Source organism: Podarcis erhardii (assembly GCF_964252035.2).
Source record: "Podarcis erhardii genome assembly, chromosome: 8".
NCBI classification, from domain to species: domain Eukaryota; kingdom Metazoa; phylum Chordata; class Lepidosauria; order Squamata; family Lacertidae; genus Podarcis; species Podarcis erhardii.
The window spans coordinates 92009700-92028414 of record NC_138499.1 but is presented as its reverse complement, the minus strand read 5'-3'; the positions used below and the strand labels follow the sequence as shown (position 1 = coordinate 92028414).

Sequence of the window (18715 nt, the reverse complement as noted above, 5' to 3'; positions counted from 1 at the left end):
CCAGCCAGGTGGTGCTTACTCCCCCACGCTCAGCTGCCTTACAGACACCTGCTCTTTTAACTGGTTCCATCCATTCACTCTTCAGGTCCTTCCTTTGGAAAGGTCTTCCGCTGAGTCTTTTAGTCCTCATCCCCAATTGTAATCAAGCTGAAGCACAGCTGACACATTTTTACACATTCGTCCCTTGCCATCTTTGTCTCTCTCACCATGTTGTATTCCTCCATTTCTAGTTCCTTGGGGATCAAAGCCTGTCTTTTTTGCTTTTGCTCACTCAGCTCTGTAAATTGCCATGTGCATTAAAATAATAGCAATGAATTTAATGATGCAGTCCAAAGACTGAGAAGGAGTCCATGTGCCAAGGATCTTTATAGCTGACAGTGCAGGAGACTGAACCCATAACCTTCTGCTCACAAAGCAAGCCCTCTGTGACTGAGCTGTGGACGTGTCCCTGCCTCTTCTTACACTCTCTCACCTCCTCTCTATGTTTTCCTCTCCTTTTTCTCCCCACTCACCCCCTCCATCCATGCTGAACTGCCAACTTTAAACCATCAGTGGTTGAAGCCTTTCCCAGAGTCCGGAGAAACTGGCAACAACCTTTTCAAAAGCACCAAGAAAGGACTTGTGTTCCTTCAGAACAATATTTACTCATGTAAACAACCAGTTGTCTCTGCACTCACCATTAAGCCACTTAGAGTTGTACTGTGCAGTCCGGAGAGGAGGAAACACCCCCAAGCTGCGATAAATTGCAGGGTCCCTTCCTGGGAAGTCCATGACTGTTGCTGCGTATAGCTCGCCAGTGCTTGCAAGCAGAGCGGTGGAGTTGTGCTGGGGGCTGTATGGACAGCGAGCCATGCCGCTGATCTGATCATGCGTCTCTTCCAGGTTGTTTAGCTGCAGCGGAGGGAATTAAAACCATCTTACTGAGCAGGAAACCATAAATCAATCTACAACATTACGTGCCACAACAGAGCGCGCATCTCTCAGTCCTCTCACACAGAGCAACAACCACTTTCTAGCTCTGTGGTGAGTATCTGAAAACAGAAGGTGGCACTCCCACTTGCACACTTTGCAATCGAAAGAAATCTAATAGAAAATCACTAGCATTAACTCTAATTGCATTGCATGGTCTCCCTGTTAATGATACCATCTGTGCATCAAATTCAAACAGTAAGAATGCAAAGAAAGGTGTTCTAAAAGGAACCTGCCCCATTAACTGGAGTACACCAATCTCAGCAGCATTGTGGGACTAGCCTGTTTCCAGAGTTAACCCAGCAGAGATATGATGGGATATGGTTCTCTTTTGCTAGAATTCTTTTGCTTTCATTACCAGCCTCAAGCCTTCAGGATACAAGCAGCTTATAAATGAATACATAAATGAGCACAAAAATAAATAATTTCTAGCAGAAAATAAAACCAGGGGCAGAGTGATAGATCTCTTGGTGTAGGAGGCTCTGCCATCAAACATGCATCCAGAATCTATGTTCTGCTATGTTATTTTTCTTCCCAAGTTCTAGACATTGCTCAAAGCGAGAGGCACAGTAGTGTAGGAAGCCCCCAAAGGACTTTTTTTAAAGCTCCAAAAAAGTTACATGTTGCATTTAATATGGGATTTCTAGTGGATCCAGGGACTAGCAAATCATCACAGGTACTGAAGGTATGAGAGGAGATGCTATACTGGGCCATCCTTAGAGTACTTATTTTTCTACTCTTGCTTCATGCCTGTCAATTTTCTGACTTCTGCAACATATTCAGACAAAATATGACTATTTATGCACTTTTCAACCTGATACCTAAAAACATTTGCCTTGTTAACTGCCAGTCCTGTACAGACATTCTGAACATGGTTGTTGGATCAACTAACTGCTCTTACTTAATATCCTCACAGGTATATAGAAAGAACCGCACATAATTCTGCTCCTTGTCTCTGAGCGGGTATAATTCTGCAAGGCATACGCACATCATGACCAAAAGGTTTATATTGTGCTTCTAGATAGCATAAAGACTCCATTTGGTTGCAAGCCAAAATGACTTAATTGTGATAGAAACCAACTATAAATACAGGAACTTCAAAAAGGGGAAATCTTAATTTAAATTGGCCTTATTTCTCGATTATTACTTTAAAATAATCTAAATTTGCTTAATTTAAATTAACTAATTCTGACAACAATCAAACTCAGGGTCCTTCTCACCATCCCTAAGATTCCATCTAAACATTAGGAAGAACTTCCTGACAGTAAGAGCTGTTCGACAGTGGAATTTGCTGCCAAGGAGGGTGGTGGAGTCTCCTTCTTTGGAGGTCTTTAAGCAGAGGCTTGACAACCATATGTCAGGAGTGCTCTGATGGTGTTTCCTGCTTGGCAGGGGGTTGGACTCGATGGCCCTTGTGGTCTCTTCCAACTCTATGATTCTATGATTCTATGATTCTATGATCCCAACAGAACAAAATATCAGTCCCTTTCCCTTTACATAACTTACATAAAGACTCCTCCCCACGACTCATGAAACTCAGTGCTGGCTTGCAGGCTGAGGCTTAAGTGGGGCTGTAACCAACTGCACGGCCAGGGAAGGGGTTGATAATAATAAAAATGAAATTGCATGAATAGTATTCAGGTTAGCCCCAATATTAAAGCAAGCTCTCCCACAGATTTCATCTAATTTCAACCTATGAATTGCCATGAACAGCATCAGCTAAGCAACCTCCAGATATTTCCAGTTACCTCTGCATCTTTCCTCCAGCTGGCAGCAATAATCATGACTGCTTACCTACTTTATTTGTCTCTATTTATTATATCTTATTCTATTTCTATAGAAGCAACGCCTCTCTTTTTATGGATGCACATGTTGCAGCTACAGTAAAGCGGCATTTTACAGCAAAGGTAAGCTGGTCCCTTACCTTTCCCGCCCTGACCTGGCCACAGTGATCCATGTGATGGTCACCTCCAGGCTTGATTATTGTAACTCGCTCTACGTGGGGCTGCCCTTGAAGCTGACCCAGAAACTCCAGCGGGTGCAGAACGCTGCGGCGAGGCTCCTTATGGGGCTCTCGCGGCGGGATCACATTCATTCAGAGTTTTACCAGCTGCACTGGCTCCTGGTAGAGTACAGGGTCAGGTTTAAAGTGCTGGTTTTAACCTTTAAAGCCCTATACGGCCTAGGACCCTCATACTTACGGGACCGCCTCTCCTGGTATGTCCCACAGAGGACCCTATACAGTCCACAAAGAATAACATATTGGAGGTCCCGGGTCTCAAGGAGGTTAGACCAGGGCCAGAGCCTTTTCAGCTGTGGCCCCAGCCTGGTGGAATGCTCTGTCACAAGAGACATCTTTCCGCAGGGCCTGCAAGACAGAGCTGTTCCGCCGAGTCTTTGGTCTGGGCCCAGTCTGACCCCCTTCTTTCTATGGGACCCTGTATGTAAGTGGCCTCCTTGGCTCTTTCTATCGGCCCATATGGGACCAGCAGGGGTGGCTGGGCCTGGTGAACTTTTAATTTTATTTTGATTTTAAATGTGATTTTGAATTGTATTTTAACTAATCATTTGATTTTGTGTTTTTAATGTATTAATATATTTGGTGTTAGCCACCATGAGCCCGGTCTTGGCCGGGGAATTAATAATAATAATAATAATAATAATAATAATAATAATAATTCAAACTAACTTTTGTATTGCCACCATGCACTCCTCCTATCTTGGAAACTGTAGTTTGGTACACGCGCTGAAAATCTTCTCTTAACTTGCCAACAGGACCAGAGCCTAGCATGTAAAGAACTGCAAAAAGGGCCCCAGGCGGATCTCCCAGAAAGGGCATTCTCCCAGGCAGCCCTAGCGCCCTTCCACCCCACACAAACCCAGAATCCAGGGCTCCTTGAGAAGAAGGAATGAGTTCTGATCCAGTTTAATTCTGTAGTGTGGATTTGTCCATATTCTTACCGTCCGATTAGTGCAAATGGGCGTAAACGCATTAGTTCCACATGCAAAGAGTCTGTCCCCACCAATGAGAAGGACACGGATATAATTCTGGCACTCTTCCTAACATCAAAAAAGAAAGAGAAAACAGGATCATCAATGTCCCATAAGCAGTGTATGCTAAGCAAAACCTGACCTGCTCTTCAGTATCCTATGGTATGAAACTATATATGAAAAAAACAGATAAACTATACCTGAAGGTGTGTGCAGATTATATTTACAATCAATTCATTTTTTTATAAATAATTTTTATTGATTTACAACACAAATATACAATTTTATCCAATCTTTGACAAACAAATTCTCTCTTTTTGGACTTCCCTCACCTTCTCTGTCAATCATCCATCTCTGCCTCTTGGTTACGCATTCCTTTCTTAGCATTGTCATTAATCTTCCCTCCCACTACTCTTATTTCTTTTTAACAATACATCTCAGCTTTCACAGTGCTTCTTGAAATCCCACTAACGTTGTTTGAACATCACATGTGTTTTTCAGATATTCTACAAATTTCCCCTGGTCTTCGATGAATTTTTGGTCCTTAAGATATCTTATTTTCACAGTTAATTTGTCCAATTCTGCATAGTCTGTTAGTTTCAGTCTCCAGTCTTCGATCGTCGGCATTTCCTCTTGTTTCCATTTCTGGGCCAGTAGAATCCTTGCCGCTGTAACTGCATATTGGAAAAGTTTACAGTCTTTTCTTCTTATCTTGTTTCCTGTAATCCCTAAAAGAAAAGCCTCTGGTTTCTTTACAAATGTGTATTTTAGCATTTTTTTCAGCTCATTATATATCATTTCCCAGAAATTTTTCACTTTCTTACAGTCCCACCACATATGATAAAACGTTCCTTCCTTTTCTTAACATTTCCAACACTTGTTACATGTCTTAAACATGTTTGCTAGTTTTACTGGTGTTATATACCATCTATAAAACATTTTCATCACATTTTCCTTTAACGCCATGCATGCAGAAAATTTTAAATTTTCTTTCCATAATTTTTCCCAATCATCAAATTGTATATTATAACCAAAATCCCTGGCCCATTGTATCATTACCGATTTCACTTCTTCATCTTTCGTATGCCATTCCAACAATATCTTATACATTTTTGACAGATTTTTACAATCGTTGTTTATAATATCCATTTGAAACTTAGAATCTTTTTCTACATAGCCACTTTCTTTGATGTATTTTTTAAACATTTCATTAATCTGAAGATAATGCAACCAATCATAAACGTATTCTTTAACTTGTTCATATGGTTTTAATTTCCATTTTCCTCCTTCTTTAATTATCAATTCACCATAAGTAATCCATTCGCCTCTCATGTTAATTTTCTTTACACTCATGACTTCTAACGGAGATAACCAGTGTGGAACTCTTGGTTCTAATAGGTTTTTATACCTATCCCATATTTCTATTAACACACTCCAGAAGATGTGGTTCCCAAAGCCTTTATGAATTTTCTTTTTCTCACACCATAGGTACGCGTGCCATCCAAATCTGTTATCAAAACCTTCTAAGTCCAATAATTCTTTATTTTCTAATTTTATCCATTCTTTCAACCAGCAAAGACATGCTGCTTCGTAATATAACTTCAAATCTGGCAGGGCAAAGCCTCCTCTTTCCTTCACATCTGAGGTCCAGTGCCGAGGGCCTTCTGTTGGTTCCCTCATTGCGAGAAGCAAAGCTACAGGGAACCAGACAGAGGGCCTTCTCAGTAGTGGCGCCTGCCCTGTGGAACGCCCTCCCATCAGATGTCAAAGCGATAAATAACTACCTGACATTCAGCAGACATCTTAAGGCAGCCCTGTTCAGGGAAGTTTTTAATCTGTGATATTTTAGTGTATTTTTGGTTTTTATGGAAGCCGCCCAGAGTGGCTGGGGAAACGCAGCTAGATGGGCGGGGTACAAATAATAAATTATTATTATTATTATTAATAATAACTTAAATTTAATTCTCGGCTTTTTGCCCTGCCAGATATACTTTGAAATCGTTCTTTGCCATTCTCCAAAAATTGTTACCCCCTTTATTTTGGGGATAGTCTAAAATAAAAATAACATCTTCGGAAGGACACTCATCTTTATCGTAAAAATTCTACCCAAAAAAGATAGTTTCATTCTGCTCCACACCTCCAGATCTTTCCTTATCCCGTTCCATATAATTGTTCTGAAATAAATCAATGTTTTTAGGAGTTAACCAAATTCCTAAATATTTTACCTTTTTAACCACCTCTATCTCTGTTTGTTGTTGCATTGCTTCCATGGTACTTTGCTCCATATTTTTCGCAATTATTTTGGTTTTCTTCTTATTTAGTTTGAACCCCGCCACTTTCCCAAATTGTTTAATCTCTTCTAATACTTCTTTTACACTTACTATTGGTTCTTCAATCGTTATTACCAGATCATCAGCAAAGGCTTTAACTTTATATTCATTCTGACCAACAGTTATCCCTTTTATTAATTTATTTTGTCTAATCGCATTAAGAAAGACCTCCAGGACCATTATAAACAACAATGGTGAAAGTGGACATCCCTGCCTGGTTCCTTTAGATATTTTAATATCTTCTGTTATCACATTATTTACAATCAACTTAGCTCTCTGTTCTGTATAAATTGCCTTTATCCCATTGAAGAACTCTTTTCCCACTTCCATACACTCCAGATTTTTCAACATAAAGTCCCATGTTATATTATCAAAAGCCTTTTCCGCGTCCACAAACATAAGTATACCCTGTTTCTCATTCCTGGCAGTCAGATTTTCCAAAATGTCTATTATATTCCTTACATTATCCTTCATCTGTCTGCCTGGAAGGAAGCCTGCTTGATCCTTGTGAATAGTTTCTATTAATATATTTTTCATTCTTCTTGCTAAAATCCCTGCAAAAATTTTATAGTCTGTATTCTTTAGATGCTCCATCTCTTAGTCTATCCATTTCCAGCGAAACTACCCCATTCATATCTCCCATTAGTATGATTTTTTGATCCATGTATTCAAAGAGTTTTTCTTCCAAAGTTTTATAAAAATCAGTCTTGTTTCCGTTAGGTGCATAGATCCCGACAATTATCAAATTTTATCCTTGCCATTTGATCTGGACTGCTATGATTCTTCCTTCTTCGTCTTTAAAAATTTGTTGTGATTCAATTTTACTTTTTATGTACAAAACAACCCCTCTTTTCATCTCTCTATCCGAGGATATGAATTCGTTTCCTAATCTTTTGTTAATCAAAAATTTTCTATGCTTTCTTGCCACGTGTGTTTCTTGTAAACATATGATGTCCAGATTTTTCTTGTTTAGAAATTGTTTAATTTTATTCCGTTTTTTCTTCTCGTTCATCCCATTAATATTCCAATTCCATAACTTTAGCACCATGATGATTCCTGATTAAAATAAATCTGTTTTATTTTCTTATAACCTATCCGTCTTTTCCCCGTCCCCTTATTTTTCATCTTCTTCTGACTTCTTTCCATTTTCTTCTTCTCCTTCTCCCGATTCCGGTTCCTCTCCTGCTCCGGCCCCTCCCCCTGCTCCTTTCGCTTCTTCTTCCTCTGATTTTAATGACTTATATCTTCTCTGAAATTTCCCTGTTTCTTCTGGGCTTGTCAGCCTGTGCTTTTTACTTTTATAAAAAAACGAAATTCCCTCCGGAAACTCCCATTTGAATTCAATGTTGTTTTTCTTGAGAATCTGCACCAATGGCTTATACGGGTCTCTTCGTTTCAGCAGTCTTATTGGTATGTCTTTTAAAATAATTATATAATTCCCATCTATGTTTAATCTTTTTTCTCTGTTCTTCTGTAATATCAAATTTCTCATTTCTCTATCCTTAAATGTGATTAGGCAGTCTCCTGGAAATTTTCTTGCCTTGTTTGTTCTGACTCTCATTCTAAATGCATTTTGTACTGTTTTGGCTACCTCCTCTGTTGGTATCTCCAACCACTGCGCTAATTCTGTTATTAATCTCTGTTTGATATTTTCATTCTGAATCTCTGGTACAGATCTCAGCCTCAGGTTAACTTCCCTCTGTCTCAGTTCATTCATAGCAATTGCATCTTTGATCTCTTCTTGTGATTTATTTAATTCCATCATCTCCACCCTGCGCCTCTCCTCCTCTCGTTTCAGTTCCTTCATTTCCAATTTTGTCCTTTTCATCCCTTCCTCCAAAGATAGTGTTCTCTTGGACACCTCTCTTATTTGTCCTTTAAGTTCATTAACTGTCTCATCAATTTTTTTATCCATTTTCCCAATCCTATTATCCACTTGTTCTAATTTTGTTTCCAAATTCTTTTCACTTTGTTTAATATCAGCAAACATTTTCAAAATCTCTGCTTTAAAATCTGCCTCCTGTTTAGAGGCCCTCCTTTCCGCTGTGGTCCCCCCTTCCACCCCTTTCTTTTGCTGGTGTGCCATCTTCTATAGATTGTCCAACAATACTCCACCGAACCTTTTTATGTCACCACCAGCCCCTCTAAAAGCAAACCCAACAAAGTTACCAAATTACCAAATCAATTTCTAAATTTTTCAATCCAGTTCTTTTTGGTCGGGTCTCCAAATGACAATTTAAACTTTATAATATTTGTTCTCTATTTTCGGCCTGACCCTAAAATATTACAGAGGCATAGGAGAGCACCACTATTCAGAAGAGTGAAGGGTGAAAACAAAAGCCAATCTTCTTGCCACCATTTAGGCTAAATCCTTATTCATCAAATCTTCAAAAAAATCTTTTTATAGCAATTATAATCCAATTTGTAATCCAATTTACAGTCGAACTTGTGATTCAATTTGTAATCCAATTGATGCCATCTATAAACCAATTAAATTTTGGCTATTTCTTCAACTAACAAAAAAAGTTCTCTCCAAAAAGTGAAGGAAAGGAAGCAGAATATTCCCTCTAATTCAGTCCAAGGAATAGCTCTTTTTCTTTTCTTTTTTAAAAAAGACTTATTCCACCACCAGATCCATCAATTCTAAATAAGTCTTCCACAGCATTCAATAATAAGAATGAATGAGAACTGTTACAGGAGAGTCCAGAGTTCAATTTGAAGTTTTAAGTCTATATTAAATCCAAATATCAAATATCAAAATACCAGATATCAAAATTAATCCAAATATCAGGGTCGTTAGTTCAGAGGACAAGAGTTCTAAAATGTGATCTCAGAACCACTGGCAGTCATCTTTAAGAATTCCTGAAGAACAGGCGAAGTCCCAGCAGACTGGAGGAGGGCAAATGTTGTCCCTATTTTCAAAAAGGGGAAAAGAGAGGACCCAAATAATTACCGACCAGTCAGTCTGACATCAATACCAGGAAAGATTCTGGAGCAGATCATTAAGCAAACAGTCTGTGAGCACCTAGAAAGGAATGCTGTGATCACCAATAGTCAGCATGGATTTCTGAAAAATGTCAGACTAACCTGATCTTGTTTTTTGACAGAATTACAAGCCTGGTAGATGAAGGGAACGCAGTGGATGTAGCCTACCTTGATTTCAGCAAGGCATTTGACAAGGTGCCCCATGATATTCTTGTAAAGAAGCTGGTAAAATGCGGACTTGACTATGCTACCACTCAGTGGATTTGTAACTGGCTGACTAAACGAACCCAAAGGGTGCTCATCAATGGTTCCTCTTCATCCTGGAGAAGAGTGACTAGTGGGGTGCCACAGGGTTCTGTCTTGGGCCTGGTCTTATTCAACATCTTTATCAACGACTTGGATGATGGACTCAAGGGCATCCTGATCAAATTTGCAGATGACACCAAACTGGGAGGGGTGGCTAACACCCCAGAGGACAGAATCACACTTCAAAAGGACCTTGACAGATTAGAGAACTGGGCCCAAACAAACAAGATGAATTTTAACAGGGAGAAATGTAAAGCATTGCACTTGGGCAAAAAAAATGAGAGGCACAAATACAAGATGGGTGAAAGCTGGCTTGCGAGCAGTACATGTGAAAAGGATCTAGGAGTCTTGGTTGACCACAAACTTGACATGAGCCAACAGTGTGACGCGGCAGCTAAAAAAGCCAATGCAATTCTGGGCTGCATCAATAGGAGTATAGCATCTAGATCAAGGGAAGTAATAGTGCCACTGTATTCTGCTCTGGTCAGACCTCACCTGGAGTACTGTGTCCAGTTCTGGGCACCGCAGTTCAAGAAGGACACTGACAAACTGGAACGTGTCCAGAGGAGGGCAACCAAAATGGTCAAAGGCCTGGAAACGATGCCTTATGAGGAACGGCTAAGGGAGCTGGGCATATTTAGCCTGGAGAAGAGGAGGTTAAGGGGTGATATGATAGCCATGTTCAAATATATAAAAGGATGTCACATAGAGGAGGGAGAAAGGTTGTTTTCTGCTGCTCCAGAGAAGCGGACACGGAGCAATGGATCCAAACTACAAGAAAGAAGATTCCACCTAAACATTAGGAAGAACTTCCTGACAGTAAGAGCTGTTCGACAGTGGAATTTGCTGCCAAGGAGTGTGGTGGAGTCTCCTTCTTTGGAGGTCTTTAAGCAGAGGCTTGACAACCATATGTCAGGAGTGCTCTGGTGGTGTTTCCTGCTTGGCAGGGGGTTGGACTCGATGGCCCTTATGGTCTCTCCCAACTCTATGATTCTATGATTCTAAAATGTCAATTTAGAAAAAAAACACACACAAAAAAACAAAAAACCCACAAAAAATAGGGGAAGCCGGAGCATGAGCAAAAAACCAAAATCTAGCTTCCGTTTTGAATCAGCCTTTCATAGAAATTTTTTTGAAAAACAAGTTGTAGTACTATATTCCTTCCACTAGGGTCGTAAGCTCCAGTCCTGCGTAATTAAAAGTTCTCCAAATAGCCGGGGGGGGGGGAATAAGAGAGGTTTTTATATCTTCAAATGACAATAATTTTGTTTGGCTAGGGTCCTAAATAGCCTTTTTCAAAATACAAAAAAGCGACCAGGTGTGCAAATTTTATTTACTTCACCTCCTTTCTGCCTTTAAGTTCAACTTTTTAAAGTATTAATGGCGTTGGAAGTCCTTTTTCCGCTACGCAGTTCTTTGTTCTAAAACCGAAAGTAAGCAACAACTTCACGTTCTTTACCCTACATTACATCAAAGGCTGTTATTTTCAGAAATAAAGTCACTCTGTCCCCCCTTTTAACTTAGTAGTCTTTTGTTTCTTTTTGGATGAAAAAAAGTTAAAGGAGAGAAGGCAACATTAACCGCTAGCGGCAACTCACTTTCCTTTTTCGCTGCTCTGTGCGACACGCTGCGTCTGTGCTGATCCCAGATGACAGCTGAGCTCTGTAAGCTTCTCACTTTTTCAATTCGAATCCTTTCTTTATTAATCACCATCCAATCTGTACTTTCTTGTAATTGAGAGCGGAGCGCTTTCCCTGCAAGCTCGGGGCTTCGCTATTCGGAAGTAGATAATGGCTTCCCTTTGCCTGCTATCCCCACTCCGCCGTACTCCTCACTCCTTTCTGGAGTTACCTGACGGCCGGGCGGGTAGTTCTTGGCGTCGCTGGGAACCGGCTCTCTGGACACCCTCCAGAGATTAAATTTGGGGGCTACGGAACCCTGTAGCACCCCTTTCTTCTCGAAATAGCACTGGATTTCGCTTGCGGCAAAATCCCCGCTTGCAGGAGGATCGCGCTCCACCGGAAGTCCAATCAATTCCTAATTACAAAAAACCCATTGATCCTGTTGAGAAGCTCTGCTGCATCACTTTCTCTATGCTTTGTTGTAGCTGTTGACTCAACTGTGGCAAGGGCTACTAAAAAACTTAATGCCAGTAATTCAGGCTCTTTTTTCCTCCAACCTCCAGCAAACAATGCAGTACTCCATTCTTTGCTGTATTGCACATTGAATTTTCTAATACTAAAATGTCACAATGGTCCTCTCTAATTCTACGATTCCTTTCTTTACATGCGCTCACATTTTGCACCCTGTAACTCTTCCAGGCATTTTGGATTTGGTATAACTCTTTGGGGCCATACTATCTCAGGTTCATAAAGGAAGCTGTATGATGCCCACCCTTCCCCGTGAAAGAGGGAGAGATGGGGAGGGAGAAAGGGAGTATTGTGGCAAACTCAGTTATTGATATGTGGGGGTAATTTCAGAGGAACAGACACTCCTTGGAGCAGGCACTGCACCATCCACACCTGGCGATGCAGAAACTGTCAAACATTCGTAGAGTTGGTCGAAGGAATCAATCAATTTCCAAGTTTTTCTGCCTCTTTCAAAAGTATGATTCAAGGGTGCCTTGGCTGTGACTGTGCTCATAATTGTGCAGCTGGACATTTTTGTGGAGGTCAGCTTGTCCATACAAGAACTGTGTGCGTTGTGGGCAATGCCAAGGCAACCCTTTTTGGTCTGTATATGCAGCTACCATTATATGTGGCATGAAACAGACCGACTGCAGTCACAGAATGCATTCAACCCATAGCTTTGGGGTATGCAGAACAAAGAGTATTCAGATTTCTACCTTGAAGTACTATCTCAAGGGGAATTATGGATTTTATAAGATTTGTAAACGCCAAATAATCTCTGGTGTCTGTACTATATGTTGTCATGCAAGCAGGAAACAAATTTGGTAAGGCTTGTTTCTATTTTCATAGTCCTAGTGCTTTAAAATTGCATCTGCAGATTTTTAAACCTCCAGCCTGACTTTTTCCGGAAGAATGCATTATGATTGGTTGTTATAACCGCAAAGATATGCTTCCTGCTTTTATCACTCTACCCCCCTCAAAGGACTGAATTTGGAAACAACAACAAAGGCCTCTTTGCTGTACCATTCAGGTGCTTCCAGCACCCCAGAAAGTCTGCAGACAGGGCTGAGTGAAATTCAGTCTGGTTACCGACTTTGTCCCAGGACCAAAGAACAAAGCCTAAGGAGTTCACTGTAACTCCAAAACATGCACCCAACATGGTAAACACTAGCAGGTTCCCATAATAATATAGCTCCAACTGTTCTGCTGTGGTGTGAGAGCAACCACAGTACAAAGACTCTTGCGTGGGACTTGAAGCATGCATGCACAAAGGTGAACCCTCCAGTTCCTAAGCCTGCCAAGTCTCCATGCACTGGATGCAATATCTGCATGAGGTCTGTGTGTGGGGGTCCAAACTGGAGTTAACTCACATAGGACACTGCACAAATGTGCAATCCAGTAAGCAGATCCCAACAGGTCTTTAGGCAGGAAAGATGCACACACTGAGCAGTGTGGTCTTGTTCCTTCACTATGTACCTTGCTTGAATGAGTCTGCAATCCTGTGAACATTTTCAAGTAAACATGCATAGGCACAAGTGGACAGATGAACTTTCTCACTCGGATCTAGGAAATTAATTATTTAAGAAGGAGCTACTCACCTTTGATTTGCCTTTACTGTAACAAGCCTTTGTAGTAGCTTCATCACAAGACCACTCCACTCCCTAGCACACAGAAAGAAATAAAGATTAGATGCAGAAAACAACAAGCAAAATGCCCAGGAGCAAGCTTAGAGATCGTGTGTTTCCACTGAAATAAACAACAATGATTTAAAATTGCATGGGAGAGAAAATATAATGGCTGTATTTGGGCATCACGGTAAACCATAAATCATGGCTTGCTGGGCACGAGTGAATCATGCCTGTTTCGCTTCTCCACGCTAGCACTGGGAGCAAACAAACCGCAAGCCCTGGCTCAGCATTGCTTCTGAACCAGAAGTCGTGGGTTGTTTTGCTCCAGATGATGGTAACTCACAGTTTGCTTTTGGCTTAGCAATCATGGAAGTGTGCTTCTTCTGCAGGCAAGAGGCAAGGAGTGAAGCAAGTAAATTCATTCACGCACAGGATGACGAAAGACCAAAATATAACTATGGAGAAATTAATTCAGGGCCACACGTAGCCACATTTGTTCACCTGTTTCCCTTATTCATGTATGAGGTGTGGCTGGGGTGGGTGTGCGGTTCAGGGTCTTGTTTCAACATCAAAACCCTTAATGTGCTGAACAAGCACATTAAGAAATAAACATGTTTTTTATTCTTTAGAATGGCCAAAATGTTTACGTGTTTATTTAAAAAATCTGTATGCTGCCATTCACCAAATGATTTCAAGACAGTCCAGGACAGCATACTAAAAACCACTAAATACTATAAATAACAAATAAACACCATAAGGGATTAAAACAAAACATGAGGATGCAGGATGGATAAAGATGCACATTAAAATCAAAGACATTTTAAAGACCCAGGTGGAAAAAAGCAGTACCTTGAAGCCAAGGAGATGGCTGCAATTTAGGTCCCAGGCTATATAGGGCATTGCTGGGAAACCTCCAACGGGTCATTTTCCCCAAACCACGTCCCCCTGCTCTACATCTGACATCATATAAGGTAAGGCTCCCTGTTGAAAGCAGAATTTGCAGGAGCCTCTGATCAGCTGATGCCTGCAAATCTTTGTATCTTTGCCTGTGCAGTATATTGATTTCTGCAGTACTGCTGTTGAAGTCACAGAGTAGGCCATTTACCTCCCTGTTCTATGGACAACCTTTGAACATTCATTCCCTGCATTCCTTGCAACCAAGTCAGTGTTCATGTGAACCTAACCAGTGTGGTGTCATAGTTAGAGCACCAAACGAGGACTGAGGAGAACGGTGTTCAATTCTCTCTCTCCTGAACCATGAAGCTCACGGAGTACCTCTGGAGCAGCCAGCAACACTCACCCCACTTCACTGGGTTGTGAGGATAAGACAGGGAGAAGATAGTTTGTGTTGCCTGGAGGATATAAATATTATATTTATATTTATATATTTATTTTCAGGGTTTCATTTTCCTCTCTAAAAAACCTTACACTATTCAGTCAGATATTAAAAGTACATAAAATTAGTATATTATTAATTATTTATCAATAATGCATTATTAATGTATCATTCTATATGATTAGAACTTCCAAATTATACTAAAGATTATTATACTAATAATCCAAATTATACTAAATCCCTGTGTGGGACTGATATACCACTGTACTGCTCCAAAGGGTTCCTCCCTTGACAAAGGGGAGAGTTGAAGGAAGAGTTGAAGTCATCAGTTCTTTGTCTGCTGAGGGACCAATTTCCATGGAGACACAGCCGTCAGCTGAGACAGACTGGAAGAGGGAGGGAGACCCACAAGATGCTTTTCCTTTCCAGGCATAGGCTGGAAATCTGTAGAACCTTTGCAAGTTTTCACTTGACTTGGCTAGTGCAATTGCCTCTACCTGACTTCAGCAACCCTACAATTGGCACAGAAACTAGAGCTGTGACTTCTTGATTCTTGTTTAAATAAATTCCCAAAGCCAAGAATCAACACTTGGCAGGTAGCATCATGCAAGCAGCTTTTCTTGGAGCCTGTACTTAGTTTGCTGTGAAATAATAGGGGTGGTGGTGGAGAGTATTTAACAGCAGGGATAATAGCTCAAAGATAATGTGATTTTCCAAACTTTCTACTGTCAAGGAACCTTGTTCACATTGACTCGCATGCAAAGTAATCAAGCTGTGATTGTCCCATGTGTTGGAGAAACTGCCCCATAATATTCCACATTTCAGAAGGAATTGGTCCTGATTTATCACTGCATCTGAAAGAAACTCATTGATGTGCTTCATTGTAAGTCGGGGAAAGTGTTTCCTGGGGTTTGGAGAGGGCTGCCCTGAAATGTCAGCGCATCATTTTTAAAAAGTCTCCTTGAATCAGGGAGGGGAACAGCAAATTCTGGAAGCATATTAAAAGCAGACTTTCGGATAAAAGTCAACAAATTCACGGTTGCGGGTTCGTTGGGGAAGGAGTAGGACGTGTACCTTGCAGCTGATAGGAGCGGAATTGTTTTTAAAGGCTCCGTTCCTGAAAGTGTAAAAAAGTAAAGGGAAATGGCCAAGCATACCAAGCAGCATAGCTGTCAAGCGTCCCTTATTTGGCGGGACAGTCCCTTATCCCAGCGCCATGTCCCGCTGCTGTCCCTTGTTGATGATGTCCCTTAAATAAGCTACTGAAGGTAATGGGGCCCTTTCTATGTCCAGCTGTGCTTTGTCAACAACAAATTGTTGCTGTTTTTTGTGTTGAACATATGCTATATGGTAATTTATGGACCTAATGGATATCTAAAGCCATTTGCACGCAACAAAATATGTATTTTATCAAAGTAATTGTTGATCCCTTATTTTGGCTGCTGATCCCTTATTTTCAAATCTGTAAGTTGACAGCTATGCCAAGCAGACTGCCCATACGTCCACTGGTGGCAAAGCTCCACGTAAACAGCTGGCTACCAAAGCTGCTCGGAAAAGTGCTCCCTCTACTGGTGGATTCAAGAAACCTCATCGCTACAGGCCTGGTACTGTGGCGCTGCGAGAGATTCGTCGTTACCAAAAGTCCACGGAACTTTTGATTCGCAAGCTTCCGTTCCAGAGGCTGGTAAGGGAGATGGCTCAAGACTTCAAGACAGACTTGAGGTTCCAGAGTGCAGCCATTGGTGCTCTGAAAGAGGCTAGTGAAGCATATCTGGTGGGTCTCTTTGAAGACATGAACCTGTGTGCCATCCATGCCCAGAGAGTCACCATCATGCCCAAAGACATCCAATTGGCTTGTAGGATACGGGGGGAGAGGGCTTAAGAGGAGGAAGTTTTTATGGTGTTTTGTAGTAAATTCTGTAAAATACTTTGGTTTCAATTTGTGACTTTTTTTGTATGAAATTGTTTATAATATGTTACATTTGTACTTAAATCATTCCATCTTTCACTCAGGATGAATGCTAAAAGTGACTGTTCACATAAAAACGCAGTGATGTGAGCTTTGTTGCTCAACAGTGACAAGTTGCTAATATGCAGACGGGATGGGTGATCTTTCTTGCTTTTCATGCATGTTTCTGTATGTTAATGACTTGTTGGGTAGCTAAAATTGTAAGGTACTAGAATTGATATAAATGTGTACAGGGTCTTTTTGCAATAAAACTGGTTATAAGGTAAAGGGACCCCTGACCATTAGGTCCAGTTGTGACCGACTCTGGGGTTGGGGCGCTCATCTTGCTTTATTGACCAAGGGAGCCGGCATACAGCTTCCAGGTCATGTGGCCAGCATAACTAAGCCGCTTCTGGCAAACTAGAGCAGCACACGGAAACGCCGTTTACCTTCCCGCCGGAGCGGTACCTGTTGATCTACTTGCACTTTGACTTGCTTTCAAACTGCTAGGTTGGCAGGAGCAGGGACCGAGCAATGGGAGCTCACCCCGTCGCGGGGATTCGAACCACTGACCTTCTGATTGGCAAGTCCTAGGCTCTGTGGTTTAACCCACAGCACCACCCACGTCCCTAAAACTGGTTACTACTTGATCCCCCCCCCCCAAAAGGCAACAAATTCTTAATTCAGGGCAAGCATACAAATAACCAGATTTAAACAATTATTTAATTCTGGTTCTTTTATTTTCTTGATTATGATTACTGGATTATTTATACAGTGGTACCTCATATTACAGACACTTCAGGTTCCAGACGCTTCAAGTTCCAGACTCCACTAACCCAGAAATACTACCTCGGGTTAAGAACTTTGCTTCAGGATGAGAACAGAAATCATGCTCCGGCGGCGCAGCAGCAGCAGCAGGAGGCCCCATTAGCCAAAGTGGTGCTTCAGGTTAAGAACAGTTTCAGGTTAAGAATGGACTACCGGAACGAATTAAGTTCTTAACCCAAGGTATCACTGTACAGTCAAACCTTGGTTGTCGAATGTAATCTGTTCTGGAAGACCTTTCGACTTCCGAAACATTTGACAACCGAGGTGCAGCTTCCGATTGGTTGCCAGAGTTTCTTGCACTCAAGCAGCGAAAAACATGTGTGTGGGAGGCAGACCCCAGAGACAGCTCTTGAGGTTTGTTACAGTCTTCAACTGGCCTTTGTCTTTGCTTTGATCTGCAGCAATTAGCAGGTGATAGCGTGCATCTCCATGCTATGAAAATGTTCACCTGCTAATTGCTGAAGATCAAACACTTTTAAAAGACAAAGGAACCAGGGCTGGTTGAAAAGTTGACAACCGTGCCCTGTTCTGTTTCAGGACTTCTGATCCTCACTGTTCCACACGGTTTGGACTAGAAATCAGAGAGATCGGCTTTTTCCTGCTTAACCTGCTTCCCAATTCAGTGAATGGTTCTATTGCCTTGAAATGCCAGATTTCAACATGAAAAGTTTGGTCCAGCTCTAGTATAAACTCTTGCCTTCTGTCTCCTGCCTTTCCCCAAACCCCTGCCTGCTCTACGCACCAAATTCAGTTAACAGCAAGCCTGGTTTGTTTGTTTGTTTTTTGGTTTTTTTACCACCAGAAAAATACACATTTTACAGAGTAACATAAAGAAAAGGAGGGGGGAAAGACAGAAGCAGATCTCTGCCTCAAGGAGCTTACAATCTCAGTTTAGACAGAGGAGAAACAAAGGAAGGAAAGAAAAAGGTAACTGGATGAATGGAATAATATAACTGAAGGCAGTTCAGTGGGTGGAGTCCAGCAAGTGGAGGCTATTTATTTATTTTTATTTAATATTTACAATACACTTATACTGAAGTATACAACACCACCACACTTAAACTTATAAGTATTGTTTAGACACCTACTTAGGAGAAACATCAGTCATGTCAAAGGTGCCGCTGACCCCGCTGCTGCATAGCAGCTCAATACAATACGTAACACAATATTTTAATGTAAGAGTTAATTTCGTGTGCATAGCACCGTTGAGTCTAACAAGCCCCCCTGTTGTGAATGACAAGCGCTGCCGCTGGCGCGGCGTGTCT

The 18715-nt window shown here is 41.2% G+C and overlaps 1 protein-coding gene and 1 pseudogene across 3 annotated transcripts in view; one reads left to right on the top strand and one right to left on the bottom strand.

Moving 5' to 3' along the window:
- The window catches only part of SEMA5A (semaphorin 5A), a 169582-nt gene that overhangs the window by 51719 nt on the left and 99148 nt on the right, over positions 1-18715 (bottom strand). For both annotated transcript variants that reach the window (XM_081872623.1, XM_081872624.1), the window contains exons 5-7: positions 13309-13371; positions 3931-4029; positions 678-891 (exon numbers count right to left, since the gene is read on the bottom strand). In XM_081872623.1, coding sequence (XP_081728749.1) covers positions 678-891; positions 3931-4029; positions 13309-13371 — 376 coding nt within the window. The remainder of the gene's footprint in view (positions 1-677; positions 892-3930; positions 4030-13308; positions 13372-18715) is intronic.
- Positions 13705-16926, top strand: LOC309349237 (histone H3.3A pseudogene; annotated as a pseudogene). The gene is made up of 2 exons: positions 13705-13750; positions 16144-16926. The product of its transcript is annotated as a histone H3.3A pseudogene (transcript).